The sequence below is a fragment of the Calypte anna genome, chromosome 18 (assembly GCF_003957555.1).
Source record: "Calypte anna isolate BGI_N300 chromosome 18, bCalAnn1_v1.p, whole genome shotgun sequence".
Classification (NCBI taxonomy): domain Eukaryota; kingdom Metazoa; phylum Chordata; class Aves; order Apodiformes; family Trochilidae; genus Calypte; species Calypte anna.
In genome coordinates, this window is record NC_044263.1 from 2,053,406 (window position 1) to 2,076,833 (window position 23,428).

Consider the following 23,428-nt stretch of genomic DNA (forward strand, 5'->3'; position numbering starts at 1 on the left):
GGGTTTCTGAGTAGCTTGCTTCCCTTTGCATTGCTCAGCTCTGCAATGGGGATAAATAAATAAATCAAAATAAATGTAAAAAAGCCAAATGGAAATCCTTGGAAAATATCAAAAAGAGCAGATGAGTGAGGAAGATTTTTTTTCCTCCTGCTTACCCAAAGCTGCTGTACACCAGTGCACTGGAAGAGTCTTTCCTAGGTCCTCTCCTAGGCAAGGAAGATGGAAAGCCCAACTCTACCAAGAGTGTTGTCAGGCCCCAGCTAATTGATAATTATGGACATTTTGTGTCCCTTCTACACCTCTGACCATTCCTGTCTCATCCACCTGGAGCTATCAAAGATTTTATCAAAGAAATTCTATCAAAGCTCTGGATGCCACCACCATGGAGAAGCACGTGTGTGTGTCTGTGAGCACACACGTTGGCTCATTCCTCCAAACAGAGTTCATCTAAGAAGCTTCCACAAGAATGTGTTTATAACTTTGGGGGTTTGCTTGTGGTCTGGCACCTTTTAAAGTCAGAAGACCACTCTGCACCTTATAAATCTCCCTATGATCTCTTAGTGCATGAGAGATGGAAGCTTAAAAGCATGAATAGAGGGAAGAAAAGTAAAATGTGCTCTCAGAAGGTGTGTGGTAGAGGCATGTCCTTTATTTCTGTGTCTTTATTCAGGAGGATGCAATGCGTGCTTTCCTATACATCATTATACATCATTTTTATACTCTGATAAACAGAATTAAAATATCAAACAAGAAAACCCAGAAAAAGCCAGACTGCTTGAGACCAGTGGTTCAACCAGTATCCTGTCTCCAGCATTGGCTGGTATCAGATGCTGGAGATAAAAGTAGGAGAAACTGTAGAGTAGCCTGTTACGAATTAACATGCCCAGGAGAGAGGTTTCTTCCTGACCCTCATCAGTTAGTGGTTGACTTATATGCCAAAGCATACATTGCTATACATGCTCCTGTATTTCTCTCTATCTATACCCAAAAGCATCTGACAAAAACCTAAATCAGACTCCTGGTACATTCACTTACAGCAAAGTCATTCCGAGGAAAGAATTTTCTTCCCCGCAAGAGGCTCCGAGAGTTCTGAGCTGGGAAAGGCAGCTGGGATGTGCAGCTCAAGAAGGGAAAGTGCTTTTGCAAACAGCACCTGAAATATCTGCCTTTTCAAGGTATTTTGGGGATTTTGATTGCATCCCTCAATCATCTCTCCGAGGAGCTTTACGCACGTAATGAAGCAAATACTCACGGATGTGTAAGTGCTTGTACAGGGACCTGTTAAACAGATTTGGAGTGAGACATTCCCTTTTTTCTGAAAATCACAGGGCCACAGAAAAACAGGGCTGGGAAGGTGAAGGCAAAGCTGAGCATTCGGCATCACTCCTGACACCCCTTTTCTCCAGCAGGTGTTTGAGAGATAACACACCCCACAGATCTGTCAGGGCTTGGCTGCCTTTGTGATTCTGTTTCCTAATTAATTTCAGTCATTTTGGCTTCAGTTTAAACCCATCTTTCCCTGTCCTACCCACCAGACACAGACAACAGCTTATCTTTCTTTCTTTCTTTCTTGCAATTCTTGTGTTTGAGCACTATTTCTTTGCTTTCTTACCCCTCTTTGGACCAAAACACCTTCATTTATTTCTTTACATCCTCACTAATAAGTCTTCCAGGTCTGGATTCTCTTGATCCATGTCTTTCTCAAAGTGCAGTGCCCAACATGCCCACCCAGTCAGGATCTTTCAAAGGCAGAGGAGTGGGGAAGGATGTCACCTTCACATGTCCTGAAGGTTATAATCTCTTCTACACCTTCTGGATGGTCTTTTTTCCAACACCACAGAAGTACTGAGACATTTATCTGTTTTCCTACATTCCTTCCTATTTCTTTAGCTTATTTCCCCAGTGCCTGCCAGTGCTCAAATCCAGGATATAATAAGATGTTTTCTACTGCAATTATAGGTGGATTCTGCTGATGATTCAGCATATAAAACAGGCTAATTAATGAGCTTTGGAATAACCACCTCCTCCAGGCTCCTTAGTATGCTTGGCTTTACCTACAGGGATCATATATATGCAAAGAGAAGTGCAAGGAAAAGAGAAATGCAAGATACTTAAAAATAAAGCAGCAATACTATTAGATGGAGTTAATTTCAGGTGGAAAAAAAAAAAGAGAGAGATTCAGCATGCTGTTTTTCTTCATTTGATGTGATGAGCTCATAAAAACTTCTGGTTAGTCAGGATGATGTGAATGACTCGTCAGACTTAATTTTAGCAGCCTAAAGTTAGGCAGCATTTCCACAACAGTTATCTCAACTCCTTCAACAGTAAACAGGGAAGAATGAACATTTCCAGGATAAACACATCCTATTGCAGTCAGCTCCCTAAAAACCCAGAATATGATGGGATGAACTCTGCTGTGAAGGCAGAAGAAGAAGTTCCAGTAACCACAGAGAGCCTCAACCTGTAGGCAAACTCTGAGCTCCTTGATAGCTGAGGTCAGGTGAGATAAATCCCACTTTAGGCAGCAACAAATGTAGAGGTGGTTATTTGCACATTAGCATGAGAATTAAACACAATGCAAATTCACTGTAATCACCAGAGGGGAAAAGCATGATGAGATATTGCTTACAGAATAATTGCAGAGCTGTGCAGAGCGTGGAGCTTCCATGTCACAGACAACTTCAAAAGATTAACATCTGACTTTATTCCAAATCAAGCTGACAGCTGAGTGTGTTGGATTTCTCTGTGGAGGGTTTTTATGCAGTTATTTCAGATGCCTAAAATTATTTATTTTTGACAAAATCATGCTGTTTGGTCTCCAGATTGATCTCTGTCTTTCGAAAGAAATATAATATCCTGAAAAGCAAAGCAAGGCTGACATTCTGCAACTAAAGACATTTTGATTTAAAATATTGCATGGCTCCCCCTAGGAACTTGATCTCCTCTCTGTGGCTCAACCTGATTTTGCTGATTTTGATTTCAAACTTCATCTTGATTTCTCAGAGTGGAAAGGAACCATTCTGCCCAGCTCTTCAAGCCCCCAGATGCAGCTCATGGACATTTCATGCAGCTCCCATGCAGCTGACAGACCTCAAGCAGCACTTCTGGGAATGGCTCACGACTAGGAAATGGGAAAAGCTCCTCAGGATCCCACTGTGCATCCCACAAGACAAGGCAAGGTGTAAGCAGGATCCCAAAGCTACCCAGCAATCCTGTATTCAGTTATTCCTGCCAGTTCTCCTCCAAAGACCAGACGCATAAATCCACCAATGTAACCTCAGGATGGAGACTTCATTTGAACTGTTAGAAAGGGGCAATTTTAACCAAAGCACAACTGTTTGTTGTGATTGTGAGGGAGTTTTAGAGCCTTCTGGAGGGACTGGGAACTGACCTTGCAAATAAATTAGGCAGCTTTGAAAAATCTGAACAAGAGGGCATACTGCATAGCTTTTGTCCCTACCTGGATCATTATCTGTCTCTGGACACATCCAACACTGGTCTCTGCAGGCTAATAAAGTTTACAGTAAGTTGCTCAAGTGCACTAGCTGTCCAGTCAACCCAAATGTAAGCATTTCTCTTGTGGCAGTGTTAATCTCTTACCCACCCTAACCAGTATGAAGCTCCTTCTAGCAGCTTAGCAATGCATTATGGTGTGGGTGTGCTGTCACCAAGGTTTATAACATAAATACTTGTGCACATCAGTTCATTTTTTTATATCCTAAAAGCTGTGCTGGGACAACGTGTTGGAAGTGATTTTAATTGCAGTGAAATCTAGATTTGGGACTCTATTGATAGCCTGCTTAAGGTCACAGCTGCTTTCTTATAAGAAACCTCTTCAGAAGGTTGATTGACAGCTGTCACTGGGTCTTCTGGATCCTCACAACTGGTGATGAGGGCAACTGCACTAATTGACTTTTGGTTAGTAGCCAGTGACTTGATCTCCACTGCTGATGTCTCTGCCTCTTTGTCCCGGGTCTTCTCAGTTCGGTTCCACTCTTGCTCCTTCCGATCCAGCTGCATGGCACTGCAGTGAGGAGCATAAACTTCTGTGGTCTCTTCAAACTGCAAGCAATCCACCTTATAGTACTTTTTCTTCACGTGTAAGACATCATTAAACCTATGGCCCCAAAGAATCTCTCTGGGGACATAGGAGCTCCTTGACTGATGTGAAGTCCCTGTTGAATCCCCCGTATAGACAAAAGTGACCAAGATTTCAAAGTTGTCCTTGGCCAGAGCTTTCCTGTCCAGGCCGTACAAGGGGCTCTCACTATCAATTTCATGCACGACTGTCACGGGTGTAACGAGGATGATCTGGTCATTTAGGAGCTTCAAGTCCTTGTATTCCATTGTCATTCTCCCTTCTTTGTCTTCCTTGTAGCGCAGCAGCTGAGCCCGTACAGAGCCCTCAACCATGTGGTTTGGCCGGAAATCCCCGATGCGCCACATCAGGCAGAATTTATCATCCCTTAAACCTACAACAGCATAGTAGCTGAATCGAATGGTTTGAGCTCTTTTGCGAGCCGTGGCCATTTTAGCCAAAGCTGCCCCAATGATGAAGGTGTCAATAATGCAGCTTAGCACTGACTGCAGGATGACCATGAGGATGGCAGCCGAGCACTCTTCCGTAACGCAGCGCGAACCGTAGCCGATGGTGGTTTGGGTTTCCAGGGAGAAGAGGAATGCTCCCGTGAAGCTGTGGACATTTGCAACACAAGGGGTTATTTCTTCATCATTGAATAAATCTCCGTGCTGGATTGCTATCAGCCAGAAGACCAGTCCAAAGAACAACCATGAAAGGACGTAGGACAACGAGAATATCACGAACATATGGCGCCACTTGATGTCCACCAAGGTGGTGAAGATGTCCACTACGTAGCTCTCCCATTCTCCAAAGATGTGTTTGAAGTACACATTGCAGCTGCCATCTTTGTGGAGAAATCGTTTCTGCAATCTTTTCATCCCCATCTCAGGGCTTTCTTGACCAGAACCTTTATAACTGATCTTATTCCCCTGGACATCCACAGCCCTGTAGCAACCACTCTGTTCAGTCATCTTTCTCATATCTGCCTTGGGGCATCAGTTTACAGAACACACTTGTGGTTCCAGGGGCTATTTGTTTTCTTTTTTCATTGGCAATCTATGAAATAAAAGAAAAAGGTTATTTTTGATTTAATTGCCTATACCAGAACTCTATAATGCCAAATTTAAATACGTTCAATCTGTGGCCATCATGAGCAATCTTCTGAAGAGTATGGACTCTGACATTCATTACACAACATAGCTCAAAAATGTAGGCCTGGAAATATGAGGCAGCTAGAAATTCAACTGGTTAGAAATGTCCAGATCAATTCTAAAATTTAGTATGTAGATGAAAACAGAAACAAAAAACCTTTTGTGGCAACCCCACTGGGAGTCTCTCCTCTAATGGTCTGGTGAAGCAACATTCAAATCATGACAGAATCTTCTGAACAGTCACAGGAATGGCATGAACCCTCTTCAAGTTAGCCAGATATTTGAGGTACTTAATTATTTGTTTGCTGCATGTTTGGTTGGTTTTCTCTATTAGAAGAAATGCCCAGGAAAACACTCTCATTTAGACATAAGACTTCAGTAGCATGGGCAGGCAAGTTCAGTGCTAATGTGTTTTAACCAGAAAATGTATCAACCACACAATCATTCATCATTATTTGTGTTTCAGTATTGCCCAGAAAAAACCTGCTCATGGAACTGAACTTTACTGGGCAAGTGTTAGAGAGACATATTTGTTCAATTTGTAGAAAAGTATTTACATTTCAAATGAAAAAGAAACCTCTCTGAGGTCCTGGAAACCTTCTCAAACCATTCCTTAAAACAAACAAAAAAAAAATCCACCTGCCAAAAAAATATTTCAATTTTTATTAATGAGTAGGAAACAAGCCTGCAGTATGCTAATGAAATGTGTGGATGACACAAATTTAGGAAGTGATGTGAATTAGGAGATTCCTCTGTCAGATCAGAGAAAAAAATGGAAGACTTTGCAGATTGCAACCATATGAACCTCAGCAGTAGGAAGTGCTGGGCTATATGTTTAGTGAGTAATAAAAACTTCTGTTAGAAACTGAGACCTCACCAACAGGAATCCAATGGAAAAGGAAAGACTTAGCTGAAGTCATCAGTTACTGGATGCTTATGGATTCCTTGTAGGATAAAGCCCAGAAGAAGGCAAATGCCTTTTCCTCTGGGTCCCCAGCTCCTTCTGCCAAGTGCTGACATGCAACACACTGACAAGTCAGGAGTGATGGGCTACACAGCTAGAACAGGTCCACGTTTCTGCCAAATGTCATGCTTCTGACTGATGTTTCTGAAGGAAAAAAGTTCATATTTTTGAGGGGAAACTGCCTTCCAAAAACGAAGTTTTCAATGGAAAAATGACAAGTACTTTTCCCAGTTCTCAGCTGGTTTCAGCTGACAAAAGTTCAGATGTAGGTTTACAACGAAGCCAACATATTCATGGAAAATGAATTTAAACAGAAAAAGGTTGAGTGGTAGTCTTTTTCCTCAGCTCTTCATTCACTTTGCCTGAGCAGAAATGACTGCACACACTTCAAGGCAGCAGAGTCAGGGCCATAGAGTGGAATATATATTGGATGGACTAGATTAACAGACAAAAACTCTTCTCCCATCCAAAGAACAATGACAAGCATGCATAGACACTAATCCAAAAGCACTTAAAAGCCAAACATAGTTTCCATTTCTATTTTTCTTTTTTTTTTTTTCCTTTTTTTTTTTTTTTTCAGTGCAGAAATGAATGTGACATATGGTGTTGTAGCCTCAGAATGTGGCCTTCATTAAAAAACACAACATTAATGTTTCCAAAAATACTCCCTGGAATACAGTCTTTGGAAACATTCATCTGACTTGCTTTACTCATAGCTTTAAACAAACAGTGCAGCCCAGTCTATTGAAGACTCTTGACCTAACATTTTCTAAGTCATATTTAACAACAAACAAAAACTGGAAACTGTTGACTTATTTTTTTAAGAACCTCATAATGTGAGGTGTGAAAATGAAACAAATTGTAATCAGGAGCCAACATAATCCTAAATAAAACCCATACTCAGGCTGATACTGGCTTTCTGATTGATTCAAGCTACAATTCCTTGAAAATACTCACAATCATCCTGGCTCTCAGAAAGGGACTAAACAGTTCATGAATCAAAGACTCCTGGGCTGATTCCACTCTCTGCTGTTGCCATCAGCAAATCATCATAGTTTAAAAATGGTGTTTTGCTGGCACCATCATTAGATTTTCCTGGTGCTGGCAAGAGTCACACGCATGCAGCTATGTGGCAAAGTCCACTCTGATTTTACAGTAGCCCATCAGACACAGGAGACAGCTCTGCTTCTGAGGCATCTTGTATTTTAGGAACAAATATACAAATATCATGGATGTCTGGGGTGCGTTGTTGACTGGTATAACTGAAGCCATGTATTTATTAGGAGGATTGGAGTTTGCTAAACAATCAAAAGTGTCTGCAACAAGAAAGGAAAGGTGACACAGAGCTTCCTAAACCAGAACCAAATAATCTACCCCTGAAGCTGGCTGGAGTAAAAAAGGATCAGTGCAGAGCTACACTACCAGGCACATTTTGCTCTCAGGGTCTGAGTTCTTCTTTCTCTGTAATGCTGAAAATTGGATCGCTCAGAGCCATTTGGCATTGCTGAGTGGAGACATGCCCCAGCTGACCTAAAATCCCAAATGTGCTTGGAAGTCTGAGGAAACAGCCTCCTCAGCCACTCAGAAACATCGAAAATGTTGCCCAGAATTTTGGGTGTGCTTAAAGGTAAGCCAAATCCAAACTTTTCCAGGCTACCTCTTGAAGTCTCTCGAGTGCAATAGTAATCATGCATCATAATTAATAAGTCTTTTGCCTTCTCTGCTGTTGCTCAGAATATTTAAGCCTAAAAAAACATCCTTCAGTGTTTCTGAATTATTGAAGTCTGTCTTAAGATCCTCACTTCATTCAAGGGGACACTTTTAAGCAGGCAGGTGATTTTCCTATTCCAAATGAGAGGCAGTGAGGCTGTGAAGCCAAATATTCACTGCTCACTCTACTGAGACATTCTGCCTTTTGCAGGGCAGGCTGAAGACTTTTAGTATCACCAAAATTTAAAGAGGAGAAGATCACAGCCTTACAACCAGACACATGATCTTCCAAAATCTTATTTTTCAAAATGGAAATAATTTACACCCCCTTAAGCAAGCCATACGAATGACATTAAAGGCCCTGCTACCTGGTAAAGATTAACAAAGGGGGTGGGGGAGGATTTTAAAACATTCTGTACTCACTAAAGCTCATGGATACATTGCTGCAAATGACTGTCAGATGTTGCCAGGAAGCCTTTTCACCCTCCTCTAACACTAACACACAAACCCTGTCCCTTTTTTGTCTTGCTTTTACTTTCTATGTTTTCTTTCCCTTTATTTCTGGGCATGTTTGTACACATCCTCAGCCTCCTCTTGCATACAGTTCTGTTGTTCAGAGGAGGAAGTGTAATGAAATTGGCAGTACTTTTGCTAACCCTTCTCCTAAATGCACTTTCCACCCAAATAAAAAAAATTATCAGAGATAAAAATGGAGCAGTGAAGGTTGGCAGGAGAGCAGGAAGACAAATATAGAGAAATCACAAAGATTTCATTGGGGTAGATGGCAGAGCAGGCTCAGAAGTTCTTCTAAAGCACAAAAGTCTAAGACTCAGGGTTCAGAAAATCACTGTGTATTCTGAATTATCTAAGCCAAGGCTGGAATCTTACCAAAATAGGGAGATACAGAACTGCTCTAGAGACCTGTGTGCATGGAGTCTGCATACTGACCCCCCCAAACTGGTACCTTGGAAAATTTTCCCCTCAGTAACATATGGGAGAAATGTCAGTAAATTCCTGCATTTCAAAGGTCAGAAAGCAGTGCAGTGGGGCTTCCACTCAGCACCTCCTTGCATCCAGTGAAGAGTTACCACAAAGCAAACACTAGCAGGAGCAAGCCCTTTTATTGTGTTTCTCATCCTCACCTACTTCCAGTGGAACAGAGCAGCTGTATCAGGAAATCTGAACTCTTGATTTCCATCAGCTTGCTCAGAACAGCAGTAACTTAAAAGCCTTAAGCACTGAGTTTAGCCTTTTAAAGAATTCCACTAAATGCAGTTGTTAATTTCATCTTGATATTTTGAGGGTTTGATGAGGATCACCCCTCTGTTGCACCTGAGTTGTTGCTACCCCCCTTTTCTAGCTGTATTTTCCCCTCATGTAAACAAGCAGGGGGGAATTTTTGTGCAGTGACAACTTCAGTCAACAGCCTCTTTGTAAAACATTAAGCAAAACAATGTGAATGTCTTGGTTCCAGAATAATTCTCTTCTGAGGCTAAACCAAAAAGAAAACTCAAAACCTCCAAATGAAGTTGGGTATTCTCCCTCTAACCCCACAAACACAGAAGAGGACCTAAGAGGACCTCCTCCTCTCTGCTGTTGGTTCAGTAACCACCTCAGTTCCCTGCTTCATTTTGGAAATGGTTTGGAAGGTTTCCAGCTTTAGTCATTGTTGTGTCACCCTGGAAGACTTTACCTTAGAGACCAGAACTGGGACAAGTAGAAATCTTTTGAGTTGCTTTGGAACTGACTCAAATACTTGTTCCTTTAAAAAGCAAACAAACAAACAAAACCCCAAAAAAACACCCACCCCCAAAATCTAAATTATAAGACAGCATTGAGACTCTTCCTTCTTAATTCATCTAAGTGAAACCAGATCTCCTTGAAACAAAACAAAGCAAAAAGAAAGAAGTTTTGAACCTTTAAGTTTGAGTAGACAGACTCTTTAACTTGCTCCTTGATGAGGTAAAGTTATTTCAGAGACACGAGACAGGGTAAAAGAGAACCAGCCCCTGCTTACTACTCAGAGCACTTCTTAAAACCTGTAGAAAGCTGAAAATGTCTATTTTAATTTATTTGCACTGTATGCACTGCTTTTAGCCAGGAACAGGCAGTGGAAACACTGAAATACCATGAGAAATGGAAAGTGCTGGCAACATGAAACTCTTGATTTGGGGCCTCCCTGCCATTCTTTGTCTCAGACCATTTGGCAGGGTTGAAAACCTAAAATTGTCAACTCTTCGGATTCTCTTCTGCTTTTTAACCCCCAGCCTCCAGCAGCTCCTGTACCAAGGTGCCTGGACACAAGGTGCCTTTAGCAGGATGAGACCCACATCAGGTCCCCCCCTGCAGATGTGCGTGGGTGGATGTGGCACCTCTGGGCAGCCCAAGGGCATCTCCAGCAGTGTTCCTGCCTGACAATTCCTCCTTCTGGTTCTCTTCCCATCAGCAATGAGCCATTTGACTTTTGGTTTTGAGCTGAGAGGACCAAAGAGTCCCCATTTTCTGGTCCAGCTCCTGGAACCTCTGTTCCTAAAAGCAGCATAGCTGATACACATCCTACACCTGAAAATTTACCAGACGTGCAGACATAGCACAGCTGTAAAGATGTTTTATATCTTCCTTTGGAAATCAATAGCCAACTTCTTTATTCCAGCAGGCAGAATCCCCTGGGTTTTAATGCCTGTTAGCTGTAAAGCAATAGAACCCAAGTTTTCAATTAGTGCTAATTAAGATTCCCTCCTCCCCTACCACCCTGATGCCTGCATTGATGCCCAGTGAAGGCGAATTCCATAGTTCTGCAGTGGGATTTCTTCACTCCTTACAGATGATATTCAGCCTACAGAAGCACAGAAATATTATTCGAGGAACTTTTCCACCAGATCTTGTTGGCAAGGACCAGTAAAGGAGTTTGTTGGAGCTCTTAATAGACATGATGTAATATAATAACGTGTTCAACAATAGGTAATTGGCTGGTCATGAGCAAGGGTAGAATCAGATTAGATAATGCTGACCACTTTTGTTTAGCAGGGCCAACTCCCTCAGCTCTGTGATTTGCTGCTCTTATATCAAAAGAGCACAGGTTATTAATAAAATAGGATTTTGGGGGCAGGCAAGAACTGATATTCTAATAGGGTTCTTCCAGTCTCAGGGGCTGTTTCCTTTACGTCACATTGTGCAGTTCTGCTTCCTGAGGCAGAAAGCATACTCCTTATTTTCCTGTTTTCTGGAAAGCATTGTAAACCAAATATCCAGGGAAGGGCACCGTGACATAGGGACACAGAGTCACTGTCATCCCAGTTGTGCTCTTTATTTAATTACATCTCTAAAATAAGAAAGGTGAGGTGATACAGGGCTGTAGTCCTCGGGGCACAGCAGTTGGTTCCTGCAGCCCTGTGAACTTTTGTGCTCCCTGCTCCTGCAGCTCTCTGGATGTTCACATGTAGCAAAAACAGCTAAAGAAAGGTTGTGTGGATTTAACCAAAGGGATATGTGAAAATCAGAGAATCCCTGGTACCTCCTGTGCAAGTTTGAATCAAAAGGCTGCAGGTTTGACAACTGAAAGCCTGGTGCTGGTGTTGATGGAGTTTGGATCAGGTGCTGTGCTCTTGTATTTCATATAAGGAACAGAATAAAACAGAATCCCAAGCTAACAGCATAAGTGAGCTCTGTTCAACAGATGAAACAAAGCAAGATGTGAGCAGGAAGCCTGAGGGTCTCTATTGTTCTTTTTTTTCCCTTCAACCCTAGTAGAAAGTTCCCTAGGATTTATCTTGACCCCAGTAACTAAATTCCAAGAGCTCTCCAGGGCAGACAGGAACACTTCTAAGTTCCTGCTTATCTCAACTTTGGGATACTGACCCCAGCAGGAATTCCACTGGGATACCCAGAACCTGTCTCATCCCATTTAATAAAATATCTCAAATGCCAATTAAATCACCAAAGCTTTTAGCTTTTCAAAAGTAAAGCAAGGTCTAGCAGTGAAAAAATCATTTTGCATTGCCACTTTGAGGAAATAGGAGAAGGGGAAAACAATCAAACTTGTAATAAAATTAATCACATCCACTGTGGTCCAGTTTTTTAGGAAATACTACTAAAAAAACCTTGCTGTCTCAGCTCTGCAGACTGGTCAACAAATCAGAGGCTGAGATAAGTATTAGCTAAGGTTCAAGTCAAACAATGCATCAGTGCTGGCTTTTTTGTTGTTGGGGGTTTGGGGTTTTTGGTGGGTTTTTTGTGGTTGTTGTTGCTTTTTGGTTTGGGGTGGTTTTGGGTGTTTTTTGGTTCTTTAGGTAAAGCACCAGAAAATCCTGTGACTGAAATTAATACCTGCAGTCAGATAAAGCAGGCTATTGAATCCTGTGCTTCAAGAAGTCAATTTATCAATCAATACAAAGGTCAAGAATGAGTACTTGCTTTTCTGAGCAGCTTTGTATAACTCTAACCTATGAATATGCACACTGCACAACTCCACCTCTGATATGACCTAAATCTGATTTTCTCTCCAGCCTGTTGGAGGATATGGGGTAGCTCCTATGGCAGGAGTTGGTCAGCCCATAGTCTGATTGCATCCCAAGTTTCAGGCTCTTCATCCAAACCAAACACATATTCCCATTTATCAGCTTGTAGATGTCACCCCTTTTTAAAAGCCTGTGAAATATATCAACTGGTTTCACAGATCAGAAGCCTGCTCCAAATCCTACTGAAGTCAGCAAAGGGGTTGTCTTTGATTTCTTGTTTTGGAGCAGACCTAGCTGTTGGGTTTCTTAGTATCACCCCAGGCAGTATCCATCTTTTTTCAGAATTGGCTTGGATTGCTGGAATTACAGCAACACTTTCTAGGGACAAAAAAAAAAAAACAAAACCAAAAAAAAAAAACTTCTTTAAATCTTCGTTTTCTTTGGTTCAGAATCTTTGGCAAAATGTTGACTTTCCATACTGTTACTTAACTCCACTGGGGTCTGTAGGAAGTCTGGGAATGCTTCTTTCAGGGATGACTTTCAACACCTTGCATAGCAGATGGCTGAAGCTCTGTGTACACATCCTCAGGAGCCTCTGTCTCAGCATGGCTGCATGGGAGCTGGACAGGGAGCTTTCTCTGAAACTCAGTAGTTGTTTTTTCAAGGCTTATACTCAGCATGATGTTGGCCACTCTTATTTTCAACTGTCATGCTCTTCCCAAGCTCAGCAGTGCCATTTCCAGCATGCTGGTGTTTTGCAAGGCAGATAATTAAAATAATGTGGAACAGGAAAAACCACATGGATGAGAGTCTGAACTGTACAGTTATGATTTTCAGTTTTACCTCAGTGCACAGGTTGCATAACTTCCTTTTTGGTCTCTTGAAGATGTCCCCCAGCTTATTCCTGATCACCTCAGTGATTTGCTGTATGTAGTGATTGATATTTTAAGAAATATGAAGAAAAGCAGAATCACCTCTTAAAGTTGTCTCTTCTCTCCCAGCTTTAAAATATCATGAAGTTGCTCATTTCTCTAAAGATGGGAACGTTCATCCTGCAAGGAACTGCTTTCTCAGCCCTATCATAATGAATTTAGTCAGACAGCAATCAGGGAAAGTCAACACATTTGCTGTTCAACTGTATCAAACTGTTTCCAAGAGTGGAAAGGCTCATTAAAAAAAATAAAATAAAATAAATCATTGCCCATGATCTATGCCTTAATGGTTGTCCTTTGAGTGGAAGACTTTGACTCAGCAGCTCTACTGACTGACTGAGCTACTCATGGGAGGTTCAGCTCATTTCAAGCTGTTTGCCATGAACCTGTTCAGCGGCCCATGTGCTTCGCCTGTTCTGCTCCTCAAAGGCAAACACTACGAACAAGCAAGCAGATCTTATCAAGGTGGTGTTAACAAAAATACATCAAATAAAACTTTCTTACATTACAAATGTCAACACTCATGGAAAAAGATACCTGAACTACAGTGGAGTTGATTTTATTGCCAAAGCAATTCCCAAAGACTGGTTGGAGAAACAACTTTTCTGGGTTCCGTCTTGGGTGCTATGGAGCTGGGAAAGAAACGTCAGGGGTGCAGCATGGCTGAGAGAATGTCCCCCTCTGCCTTGAAATTTAGTTTTACAGTGCCTCAACTAATTCAGAGTGGGTCAAAGATCAGCAAAATTAAATTCAAAAGTGATATACCCAGCCTAAGGGGGAGATGTTTTATCCTATATTCTACCCGGGTTGATTTTATTCCTGTTTGCACTGTGTAATATTGAATAAAAAAACATCACTGTCTCCTGCCACAAAGTCACACAAATCCGTAGGTTTTGAATTAAACCTCAAATCACTATCAAGACCTGACAAGCTCCAAATCACATGAGCTTGGATTGGTGGCATTCTTCCTCAGGAACATTTTGTATAGTGCTAAGCTATTCATACCAAAAAGGTTTTCAGAGAGCGAAGTCTGTGAAAAACATAAAGTGGTGTTTCCCACAGAAAAAGCAAGTCACACTACTTGGGTGTCTTAGTCTGGAAGCAACTGCAATGCTGATTATGCTCAGGAGAGAAAGTTCAGCTTAAGGAGACCAAAAAGTAGCCTAAAAGGTTCTGGATGGAAGCCAGAAGTCCTGTAACAAAGGGAAGGCAATTTGAAAACAATAATGTCACCAAACTTCCCGCAGAAAGAAGCAAGGATGGCTCTCCAGTCCATAGGAATGTTAGATAGATGAAGTTATCTCCCAGCTGATGCCAGCACAAACATCACTGACAAAGCCTGACAGCTGCAGAGCAATTAGGAGGGGAGCTTGTGAAGCTTGTGTTTACTTGTGTTTGAAGGCAGGAGCAGCGAGTGGGTTCCAGCACCACTATGACGCGTGTTGATAATTATGATATTATGCCATTGATTTGGTTTTCTGGTGTTTTTCAAATCAGGGCTTGAAATCTCTTTGTTCTCCTGTGTAAAACTCAGCTTTGAGGTCATTCCTCGCCTCACACACCCTTGGCTGTTTATGAACATCCTCACAACACTCAAAGCCCATTTCCCATTGAGGAAGACAAGAAACAGGTTGTGTCATTGTCTGGCTCGGTCGTTCTGCAGAGCTACACCACAACTCCAAAGACAGGAATTCTTACTGGTTTGAAGTTTTATTGTTGTAAATATCAACAATGGAAGGATACGCGTTGTACCCGACAGATGATGGAGGAGAACCTGCTTTTCATATTAAAAGAAAATTAATGAGAATGACATCAATCTATTTGAAAGGAAAATTGGGACAAGGTTCAATAGGGCACCCACCTACAATGAATATTAAGGTCCATTTTTGTTCTTGTGGCACCAAAATAGATAGCTGTAGACACCTCTGTGTGACAGAGGTCCCCTGGTGACATTAAAAATGGACAGGGAGAAAAACCTTTCATGCTTTCAGCTCCAGGGCAGAGGGGCAAACTTTGGCACCCTACCCTGACATTTCCTTAAAGCTGCAGCCAACATCTCCTCCTGTCCTGATCTTATGCATTGTTGCTCCTAGCTGTGGTTGCATTTTATTACTTTAGACAGTGCTCTGGGATCCTTCAGAATAAAAAGATGGGTTTTGCAGAAGTTGGAAAGATGTCAGCAGAAGGGATGAAATATTGCCCCGTGCCCTTGCCATACTGAACAGGGAATCTTTTCTTCCAGTGTTGGTTTAGGACTTAATCCTGCAAGGTCTTGTCTGTCAGCAAACACAATCAGGTTTAAGAGCATGAATAGCCATCCTATAAATCACTGGAAACTATTTTGTTAGTGTAAAATTAAGCAAGTGCGGAAGTTCTCCAGCTGACTTGGACCACAGTACTCAGCACCCTGCAGAAATGAGCCTTCAGTTCTTAGAACCATTTATTGTGTCCAGAACAGCCATTCATTAAGGCTTTGTGCAGAGAGGTTGAATTTCACTCACTTGGAAGATATTCTTTCTAACCCCCTTGAGACACACGGACTCTTTGGTTGATTTGGAAAACAAAATGATTAATGGCACTTTACAAGTTTTTCCACTAAACAGATTTCAGTTGAAGTCTGTCAAAAGCTAAAGAATTTGCAGGAATAGTGTCAATCTGATGACACAGTGGCAATAAATCCTATTGTACTGGGTTAGGTTTATACCCATTAAAATGCTTTGACCTATTGTCATCCAAGTAGAACCACATTCCACTGGCTGCTCAAAAGGTTCTGATTTCACTCTTGATTGTTACCAAGGAAACTGCACCTCAGTCCAAAACTCTGCTGCACCAATCCTCTAACTCCATTTGAATAGACTCGTGGAGATAAAGCAAAGCACTAATTAGTTATTCCCATAGAAAAGCTCTAAATCAAATCTTTCTGAGACCTGAATAGCAGCAGAAACTTGCAGAAGTTGTTTAAAGTTTCTTTTTTTTTTTCTTTTTTTTTTCCACTAGGCACCAGTTGCCTCATTTCTTTGGGGAATAGCCAGTTGTGGTGACAAAATGCCATGAAAAAAAATTAATATTCTCAGTCTATCCAAAGCAAAAGTGCACTACAAATCTCACCACAGGCCACTCCTGGAAAGAGTTCTCACTTAGTTGTGGAAAAGTAGAAGGATTTTCATTAACAGTCAAACAGCTGGATAAAGCTTGTGAGTGGAAATAGAACTATTTGATTTTTCTGGTGAGACTTCTGGTGGAAAGTAGGCTTTGCTTTAGAGCACTTATTTTTATATGTATTAAGGGAATAGCACCTCAGTTGTTCAGATTTCTTTTAATTTGATCTATCTTTGAGTTGCAGAATGCCACTTAGAAAATGTGCATGTTCTCTCCTAACTGGAGAGCAAAATGGGCCAGCAGACCAGGTCAGGAGCCAGGTCAGGAAGCTCCTTCAGGTCTGATCACTGCCAGGATGCTTGCAAAGAAACAAGGAGCTTTGTTTGGTTTCTTGCTGGTACTGCAACACAGAGGCAACTCCCTGATGTCAAAGCCACCAAATTAGGTGCCAATTTAAAACCAGTTTGAGAATATTTTAAAAAGAACTATAAATCCTCACTGTTTGGAGATGCCTCAGGAATGGAGGTGCCTCTAGTTCTTACACATGGAACATTTACAGCTAGTTTTACTCTTTTATCCAGATGAGTTTTCATTTCCTAACATCGAGTGAATCCCTTTCTTGGTTTTGCTTGGGAGCACAGGAAAACTTCTTCTGGAAAACTGTTGTTCATGGAAATCTCCTCTGTTCAGTTTGTCTCCCAAACTGCTCATTTTTATCAAATGTCAGTTCTAAGAACTTCTCAGGCTAGTACTGACCTACTATCCTCTACTATGTTGACAGCAAAGAGAAACCAAAAATTCAATGCTTCCTCAGCTGAATCTTCTGAATCTTTCCACAGGAAATTAAGGACTGAAACACTCTTCAGTCTTCCAATTCTCCAATCCAGCATGTCACCACAAATAACATCTGAGGAGCTGAAGCATATTCTCCCCTGTCTGCACTCTCAAAACACGAATTTAACTGCTTTAGAAAGAGGAACCAGGGCTACTATCATGACTACAGACTACAGAAAAATAAACAGTTCCTTGTGAAAAGCAGCACAGTGGCTTCTTGAGTTACAGCATTGCTTCCTGCCAGACAGGACAGACAACCAGTCTGCTTTTACAATATGAGATGAAAAGATGAAGACTTGAATCATTCTCTGATTCCCAAGCACACAGAAAAGAAATCTGAGGCTTTTTTTAGTTTGTTTGCCTTGTTTGTATTTATCACCTGGCATTTAACTGCATCATAGGTTCCTGGAAATGGATGTTCTGCTACCAAACATTGTCACCAAAAGCTTCTGGTGAGAATATTGTGTGAGAAAGTTAACTAAGAGAAGAAAGAATGACAAGGCATCAGCCAGCCTAGGTATTCCAAGTCTCACTGGAGGATATCGAGCGAGGTCAGCGAGCAGTGGTCTGCTGAAAGGCAGAAACTTTCTCAGGATGAAGTGTTTTCCAACTGGTCTTTCCAAGAACTTCTCAGAACCCCTTCTGGCAGAGGGGTTTCTCAGATTTCAGCCTTTCAGTCTGATACTGCCTCTTTTGCAGAATTTTGTTTCTTTCCAAACAGTTTCCTGAACAAATTACCCTGATACATCAGTCCCTGCTCCTTCTGCCTCCAGGATGACAGCTGGAGAAATCTTGGTAAGAATTTGACCTCTATTTCTGACATTTCTTTCCCTCTGCTTCAGTGCTGAGTTGTAACAGCTACAGAAATGAAGCCCATCTAAAAATATGGATTGCCTGGACATTGCCTGAATTTAGCAAGTTTGCAGCTGGTTAACTCTGATTGATCAACTGACATTTGCTAAGCAGTGCTGAGCCATTAATCAACATGCACTATAATCTTGTGTTTGACAGCACATAGATCAATTGCCTGATCTTGAGGGAGCTTGGCTGACTCAGTAGCACCAATCTTGTTCCATCTGTACATTCACAACCTTTCAAAAGCAGTAATGAAACAAGTGCATCAGAATATTTGCCCTCATTTGCCTGTCAGTGTTGTAGAGTGGGACATGGAAATGCCCCAAACCTTCTTTGCATTGCTTTAAATCATGTAAACAAAAGAGAGAGGAGAAGAGAGGAGAAGAGAGGAGAAGAGAGGAGAAGAGAGGAGAAGAGAGGAGAAGAGAGGAGAAGAGAGGAGAGGAGAGGAGAGGAGAGGGAGGAGAGGAGAGGAGAGGAGAGGAGAGGAGAGGAGAGGAGAGGAGAGGAGAGGAGAGGAGAGGAGAGGAGAGAGAGGAGAGGAGAGGAGAGGAGAGGAGAGGAGAGGAGAGGAGAGGAGAGGAGAGGAGAGGAGAGGAGAGGAGAGGAGAGGAGAGGAGAGGAGAGGAGAGGAGGGAGAGGAGAGGAGAGGAGAGGAGAGGAGAGGAGAGGAGAGGAGAGGAGAGGAGAGGAGAGGAGAGGAGAGGAGAGGAGAGAGAGGAGAGGAGAGGAGAGGAGAGGAGAGGAGAGGAGAGGAGAGGAGAGGAGAGGAGAGAGGAGAGGAGAGGAGAGGAGAGGAGAGGAGAGGAGAGGAGAGGAGAGGAGAGGAGAGGAGAGGAGAGGAGAGGAGAGGAGAGGAGAGGAGAGAGAGGAGAGGAGAGGAGAGGAGAGGAGAGGAGAGGAGAGGAGAGGAGAGGAGAGGAGAGGAGAGGAGAGGAGAGGAGAAGAGAGGAGAAGAGAGGAGAAGAGAGGAGAAGAGAGGAGAAGAGAGGAGAAGAGAGGAGAAGAGAGGAGAAGAGAGAGAAGAGAGAAGAGAAGAGAAGAGAAGAGAAAGAAGAAGAGAAGAGAAGAGAAGAGAAGAGAAGAGAAGAGAAGAGAAGAGAAGAGGACAGACGTGTTGCAAGGCTAGTTAGTGAAGTTCTTGCAAATCATGAAAGCCAAAGAATTTTCCTTTCCTTCTTTCAGTGACTAATTTCTGTTACTGTAACTTGCAGGAGGAATGTTTATCCCCCACCAAAACTGAAACATTCACTTCCTCTTCTGCATCTCCTATGGCCACTTGAAAAAGCACTTCCCTCTCCATTCTGGTTCTGGCAGGAAAGCTTATAATAATGCTAAAAAAAAAAAAAAAAAAGCACAAAATAATAAAAAACCACTATCTATAATAGAACTTCTTTTGTGTATTAAAAGCTCACAATCTCACTCTGTATCACCATCCCCACGGGGAATGAGTCAGGGGTAATAAGAAACACCAGCACAGAGCTCCCAGGAGACCATGATACCAGCAGAAAGGAAAGTGATGCAATGCAGGGACAGTCTGATAGCAGCCAAGGGACAGCCCACCTGCCTCCTCTCCCCTCTGCATCACCTTTGCCTTCATCCCAAGCTCACAGCTCTTCCTCAGTGCCCCAGGAGAGCTCCAACCCCAAACTACAGCACAGCCCCAAGGATCTGAGGGGATCTGATGACAAGGAGGATGCAGTAGCCAGGACTGTGTAACCAGACCCTTGGCAAGGGCACTGCAACCCATAAAGTGAGCAACAAGATTGGGTTGGTTTTCTCTGCCATCTTTCCATTTGTTCTGTATGTTGGGCTAATATTGCCCAGCAGGCACACCTTAGCACTGTGAGTGTTAGCCTTAAGAATACAGTAAGGAAAGGAAATGCTGTCCACAAGTTTGTCTTTTATGTGACCTTGCCAGAGCCTCAACCTACCTAGAAAAATATTACAGAGTTTTCAGTACTGTATCAAGTGTTTGTTTAGGGTTTAGAAATACAGAACTAGAGACATCTCTAGGATAGATGAACATAATTCCTCCTTTCTTACCTTTGTCTGCAGAACTTTAGGGCCTATCAGGGGTCACAGCCCCTCAGCAGACTCCTCACCTACTCATATTTCTGCACAAGCACACATTTATACAGACAAAATTGTGTCAATTCTTGTCTTTCAGACCTTCACAACCGGGCCCTTTCCAACCAAGTGGTTGCCCAGAGCAGACTCAGAAGGGAAGCTCTGATAATAATGATTCTTCTGACTCAGACTCCTTTCAGCCAGCATTTCTCACAGTCTGTAACCTTCAATTTCCTCTGGTATGAGCTGAAAGTGCCTCTGTTGCTCTGCCCTAACTCAAGAATGCATGCGGGCAGTTCTGCTGCACCTCAGCTTTGTTCTTCCTCTGGTAATGAGAAGCTGGAGAAGTCCCATCAAAAATGGACAGAGAGGAATGGAGGAACTGCCAAACTGGATCAGCCCCACAGTCTGTCTGGTCTTGTATCATTGTCTCCACCAGTGGCTATTAGCAAATGCTCCAGGAGAAGGTGTAAGAGCCTTGCAGCTTTGGAACAATTTCCCTTCTCTAACAAGTTCTTATCCTGATCTGCAGTAATTAGAGGCTGACTTCAGCCCTGAAATTACACAGCTTAATATCCTTCCCAAACATTTCTTCATACAAGCACTAGAGCTGTGCTTCTTTCTAATATTCCAACATGAATTCTCCTTCTGGGTTTCAGAGAGAGAAATTGTGTTTCCAAACAACAACCAGCAAGCTGCCAGGTTACAATGCAAAACACACTTAGAGCTGAACAAACTAAAGCAGTTTATTCCCATACAGGTTGTTTGGTCAGTTTAAAACTCTCTAAGGTAACAATTGCTGTTTACATGTACACAGCAAGAGAGAAGCAGAACTATAAAAAGGAGAAATGGGCTTTACCTTTGTGGCTGCTGAGATAGGAAAGAATCTCTGCTTCACTCCCTCCTTTCTTTTTCTCTGTCTCTCTCCCTCTCTCTTGCATGGCTGGACTGACAGGTTGGCAGCTGAGAACGACAGGTTGGGTTTGTTTTTTTAGGCACAACTCCTCCCCCTCTCAAAGAGAGAAAAAAACCTGCAAGACTGTTTAGGAAAAGTTCACAGAAAATCCCATCCTTACAGCACACCAGAACTAATGAGAAATTGGCTCCATTTGGGACACCAGCACTTTGCTGAGGTTTTTTCCTCAGAAAGGTTCAAGGACGACTTTACAATAGGCATGAAGCAATCAGAGGATTTACACCAGGAACTAATTTGACCCAAACCTTTCTCATTTAACTGATAACAAATCTAACAGATAATTATAGCTCCTTTAAGGCAGCCTTGACAAGGGGATTTTTGTAAAAGTGGAAAGGGCTTTTTGCACACAACACAAATATCCCTTGGCCTTGGATTTTATCCTTGCATCCCACCACCACTGTGTAATAAAAGCCACCAGGAGCTGCCTGAAGTCCTAATTCCCCCCCAGAATCCTCTGCTGCTGTTAACCTGCCTGAACTTGTAGCAAAAATCAGGTTATTTTCAACTCCTACCCCATTCTCTGGCAGGGTTGCAGCAGCCCTTCTGTCACTGTCACATGAAATATGATAGTAATCCCAGAAAGCTAGGAGAGAGCTTTAGCAGAGCTCCCCACAACAATGAGCTCAGATTTAAATAAGGCAGATGCAGTACAGAGCAATCCTACCAAACACTCCCAGCTGTGGGCTCCCCCAGCCCTTCTCCAGTGTCCTGGCTCCTGGAGGCACAATATTTCCCTGGAAATTTTTGCTACTATGAAGAGGTTGAACTCAGCCCATGTGAGGCTGTTACACACAAGATGCAGGCAATGCTCCTACCCTGAGCTGTGCCACATCAGCTCTGCCTTCTCCTCCCTCTGTGCACGGCTCCTGCTTGTGCTGCTGGGCACTTGGTCACAGAGCTTTGCTGCTGGGGAGCCACGGGCAGGAATGTTTATTCATATTTATTAGTGAAGAAATGCCAAGAAATACAAGGCAAGGGGTTGATGGCTGGTGATGAAATAGCCACTTGCTTGCAATCTAGTAAAAGAATTGAGAGGCAAGTCTCTTCTGTTCTAATATTTCTCCTAAGATGGCAGTTTGGGCATAAAGCTGCAGTTTCTGTGCTCTATTCTCTCCTTATTCTGCTGTTTCAAGCAAACATACAGTAAATGACAGACACCTGCACAAATTTACATCCTTGAATGGAATCCATGTCTCCTCTGGGTCAGCTTTGCAGGTGGTTTATAGCAATGAAGTTTCAGAGACTTCTTTTACCTGTGTCACCAGGGCTGGCATCACAGCAGTCAGAAATCTGAGAAGCAAAGCCACGAGTGTGCCAAAGTTTTAGAAAAAAACCCATCCATTTTAGTTGAACAGTATGGTTAGTGGTGAATTCAGGGGATAACACACAAATTCACTGTGATGCCATATAAAATAATGTCCAGTTCCACCTCTTGCCAGCTGAGCTGCTGCAGTTTCTCTTATGCCAGGGGAAGGGCCATGTCCATATTCCAGGACCAACTTCCAAGCTTCACTCACCTTCTGCAGAAAGCACTTTCTGTCTCTTCCCTCAGGCCACTGTTCTCAGGTGTGCTCAGCTCCCCGTGTAAGATTTCCAGTTAGATAACCCAAGTGCTCAGAACCCTCTCCTGCCAGTGGAACAACCTAACTGAGTCCAGCCCAAACTGGCCAAGGCCAGCACCCAGGTTCAGTGAGAACAAATCATTCCAGAGCCTGCTGAGTGCCTCTGGGAAGTGAGAAACTGGTGTTAAAGTTACAGCATGGTAACAATCCTTGTGGTTCTGCCTTCATTTCTAACACAGGTGGGAAGGGATAAGGATGCATTAGCAGTGAGTCCACACCAGGCTCAGCACAGGTACTAGTAGGTACTAGCAGGGAGTAGATTTACTAGCAGAGAGCTCCAGCTCTAACTTGCTTTGGCACAGATATCTAAACCTTCTCACGCCTCCCTCCTCAGCATCATGAGGCTGGAGATCCAGATCCTCCTAAAGGTTTGTAGCTTGCAGAGTCCTTAAGGAGGTACAGCAGCTCCAAAGGGGTTTTATTCCCTCTGCTGCTGCCCAAACCCCAAAGAGCCAGACACTAGAACATGCTCAGTCCAACACTCCTGCTTCATCTCTGGTGTGTTGGTGCCACAGGGGTTGGCCAGCCCGTGGCATCCAGGAGGAGGGGAGCTGAGAAGGGACCAAAAGAGAGGGACCAAGGGAGAAGGGACCAGTCTCCAGCTCTAGCTTCCTACTTAATCCCAGCCCAACCCTGGGATGCAAGCCTGCAGGGTAATGTGTTTGTGCGGCTAGGAT

The 23,428-nt window shown here is 42.8% G+C and overlaps 1 protein-coding gene across 2 annotated transcripts in view; it reads right to left on the minus strand.

The window, feature by feature from the left end:
• Window positions 1-2,837: 2,837 nt before the first annotated feature.
• KCNJ16 (potassium inwardly rectifying channel subfamily J member 16) overlaps window positions 2,838-23,428 on the minus strand; it is a 29,141-nt gene continuing 8,550 nt past the window's right edge. Inside the window, exons 1-2 of one of the 2 annotated variants that reach the window (XM_008494541.2) lie at window positions 21,013-21,099; window positions 2,838-5,137 (exon numbers count right to left, since the gene is read on the minus strand). In XM_008494541.2, coding sequence (XP_008492763.2) covers window positions 3,772-5,061 — 1,290 coding nt within the window. In that variant the 5' untranslated portion in view covers window positions 5,062-5,137; window positions 21,013-21,099 and the 3' untranslated portion in view covers window positions 2,838-3,771. Of the gene's footprint in view, window positions 5,138-21,012; window positions 21,100-23,428 lie in introns of those variants that run through there. The other variant, XM_030462056.1, reaches the window with a different exon arrangement.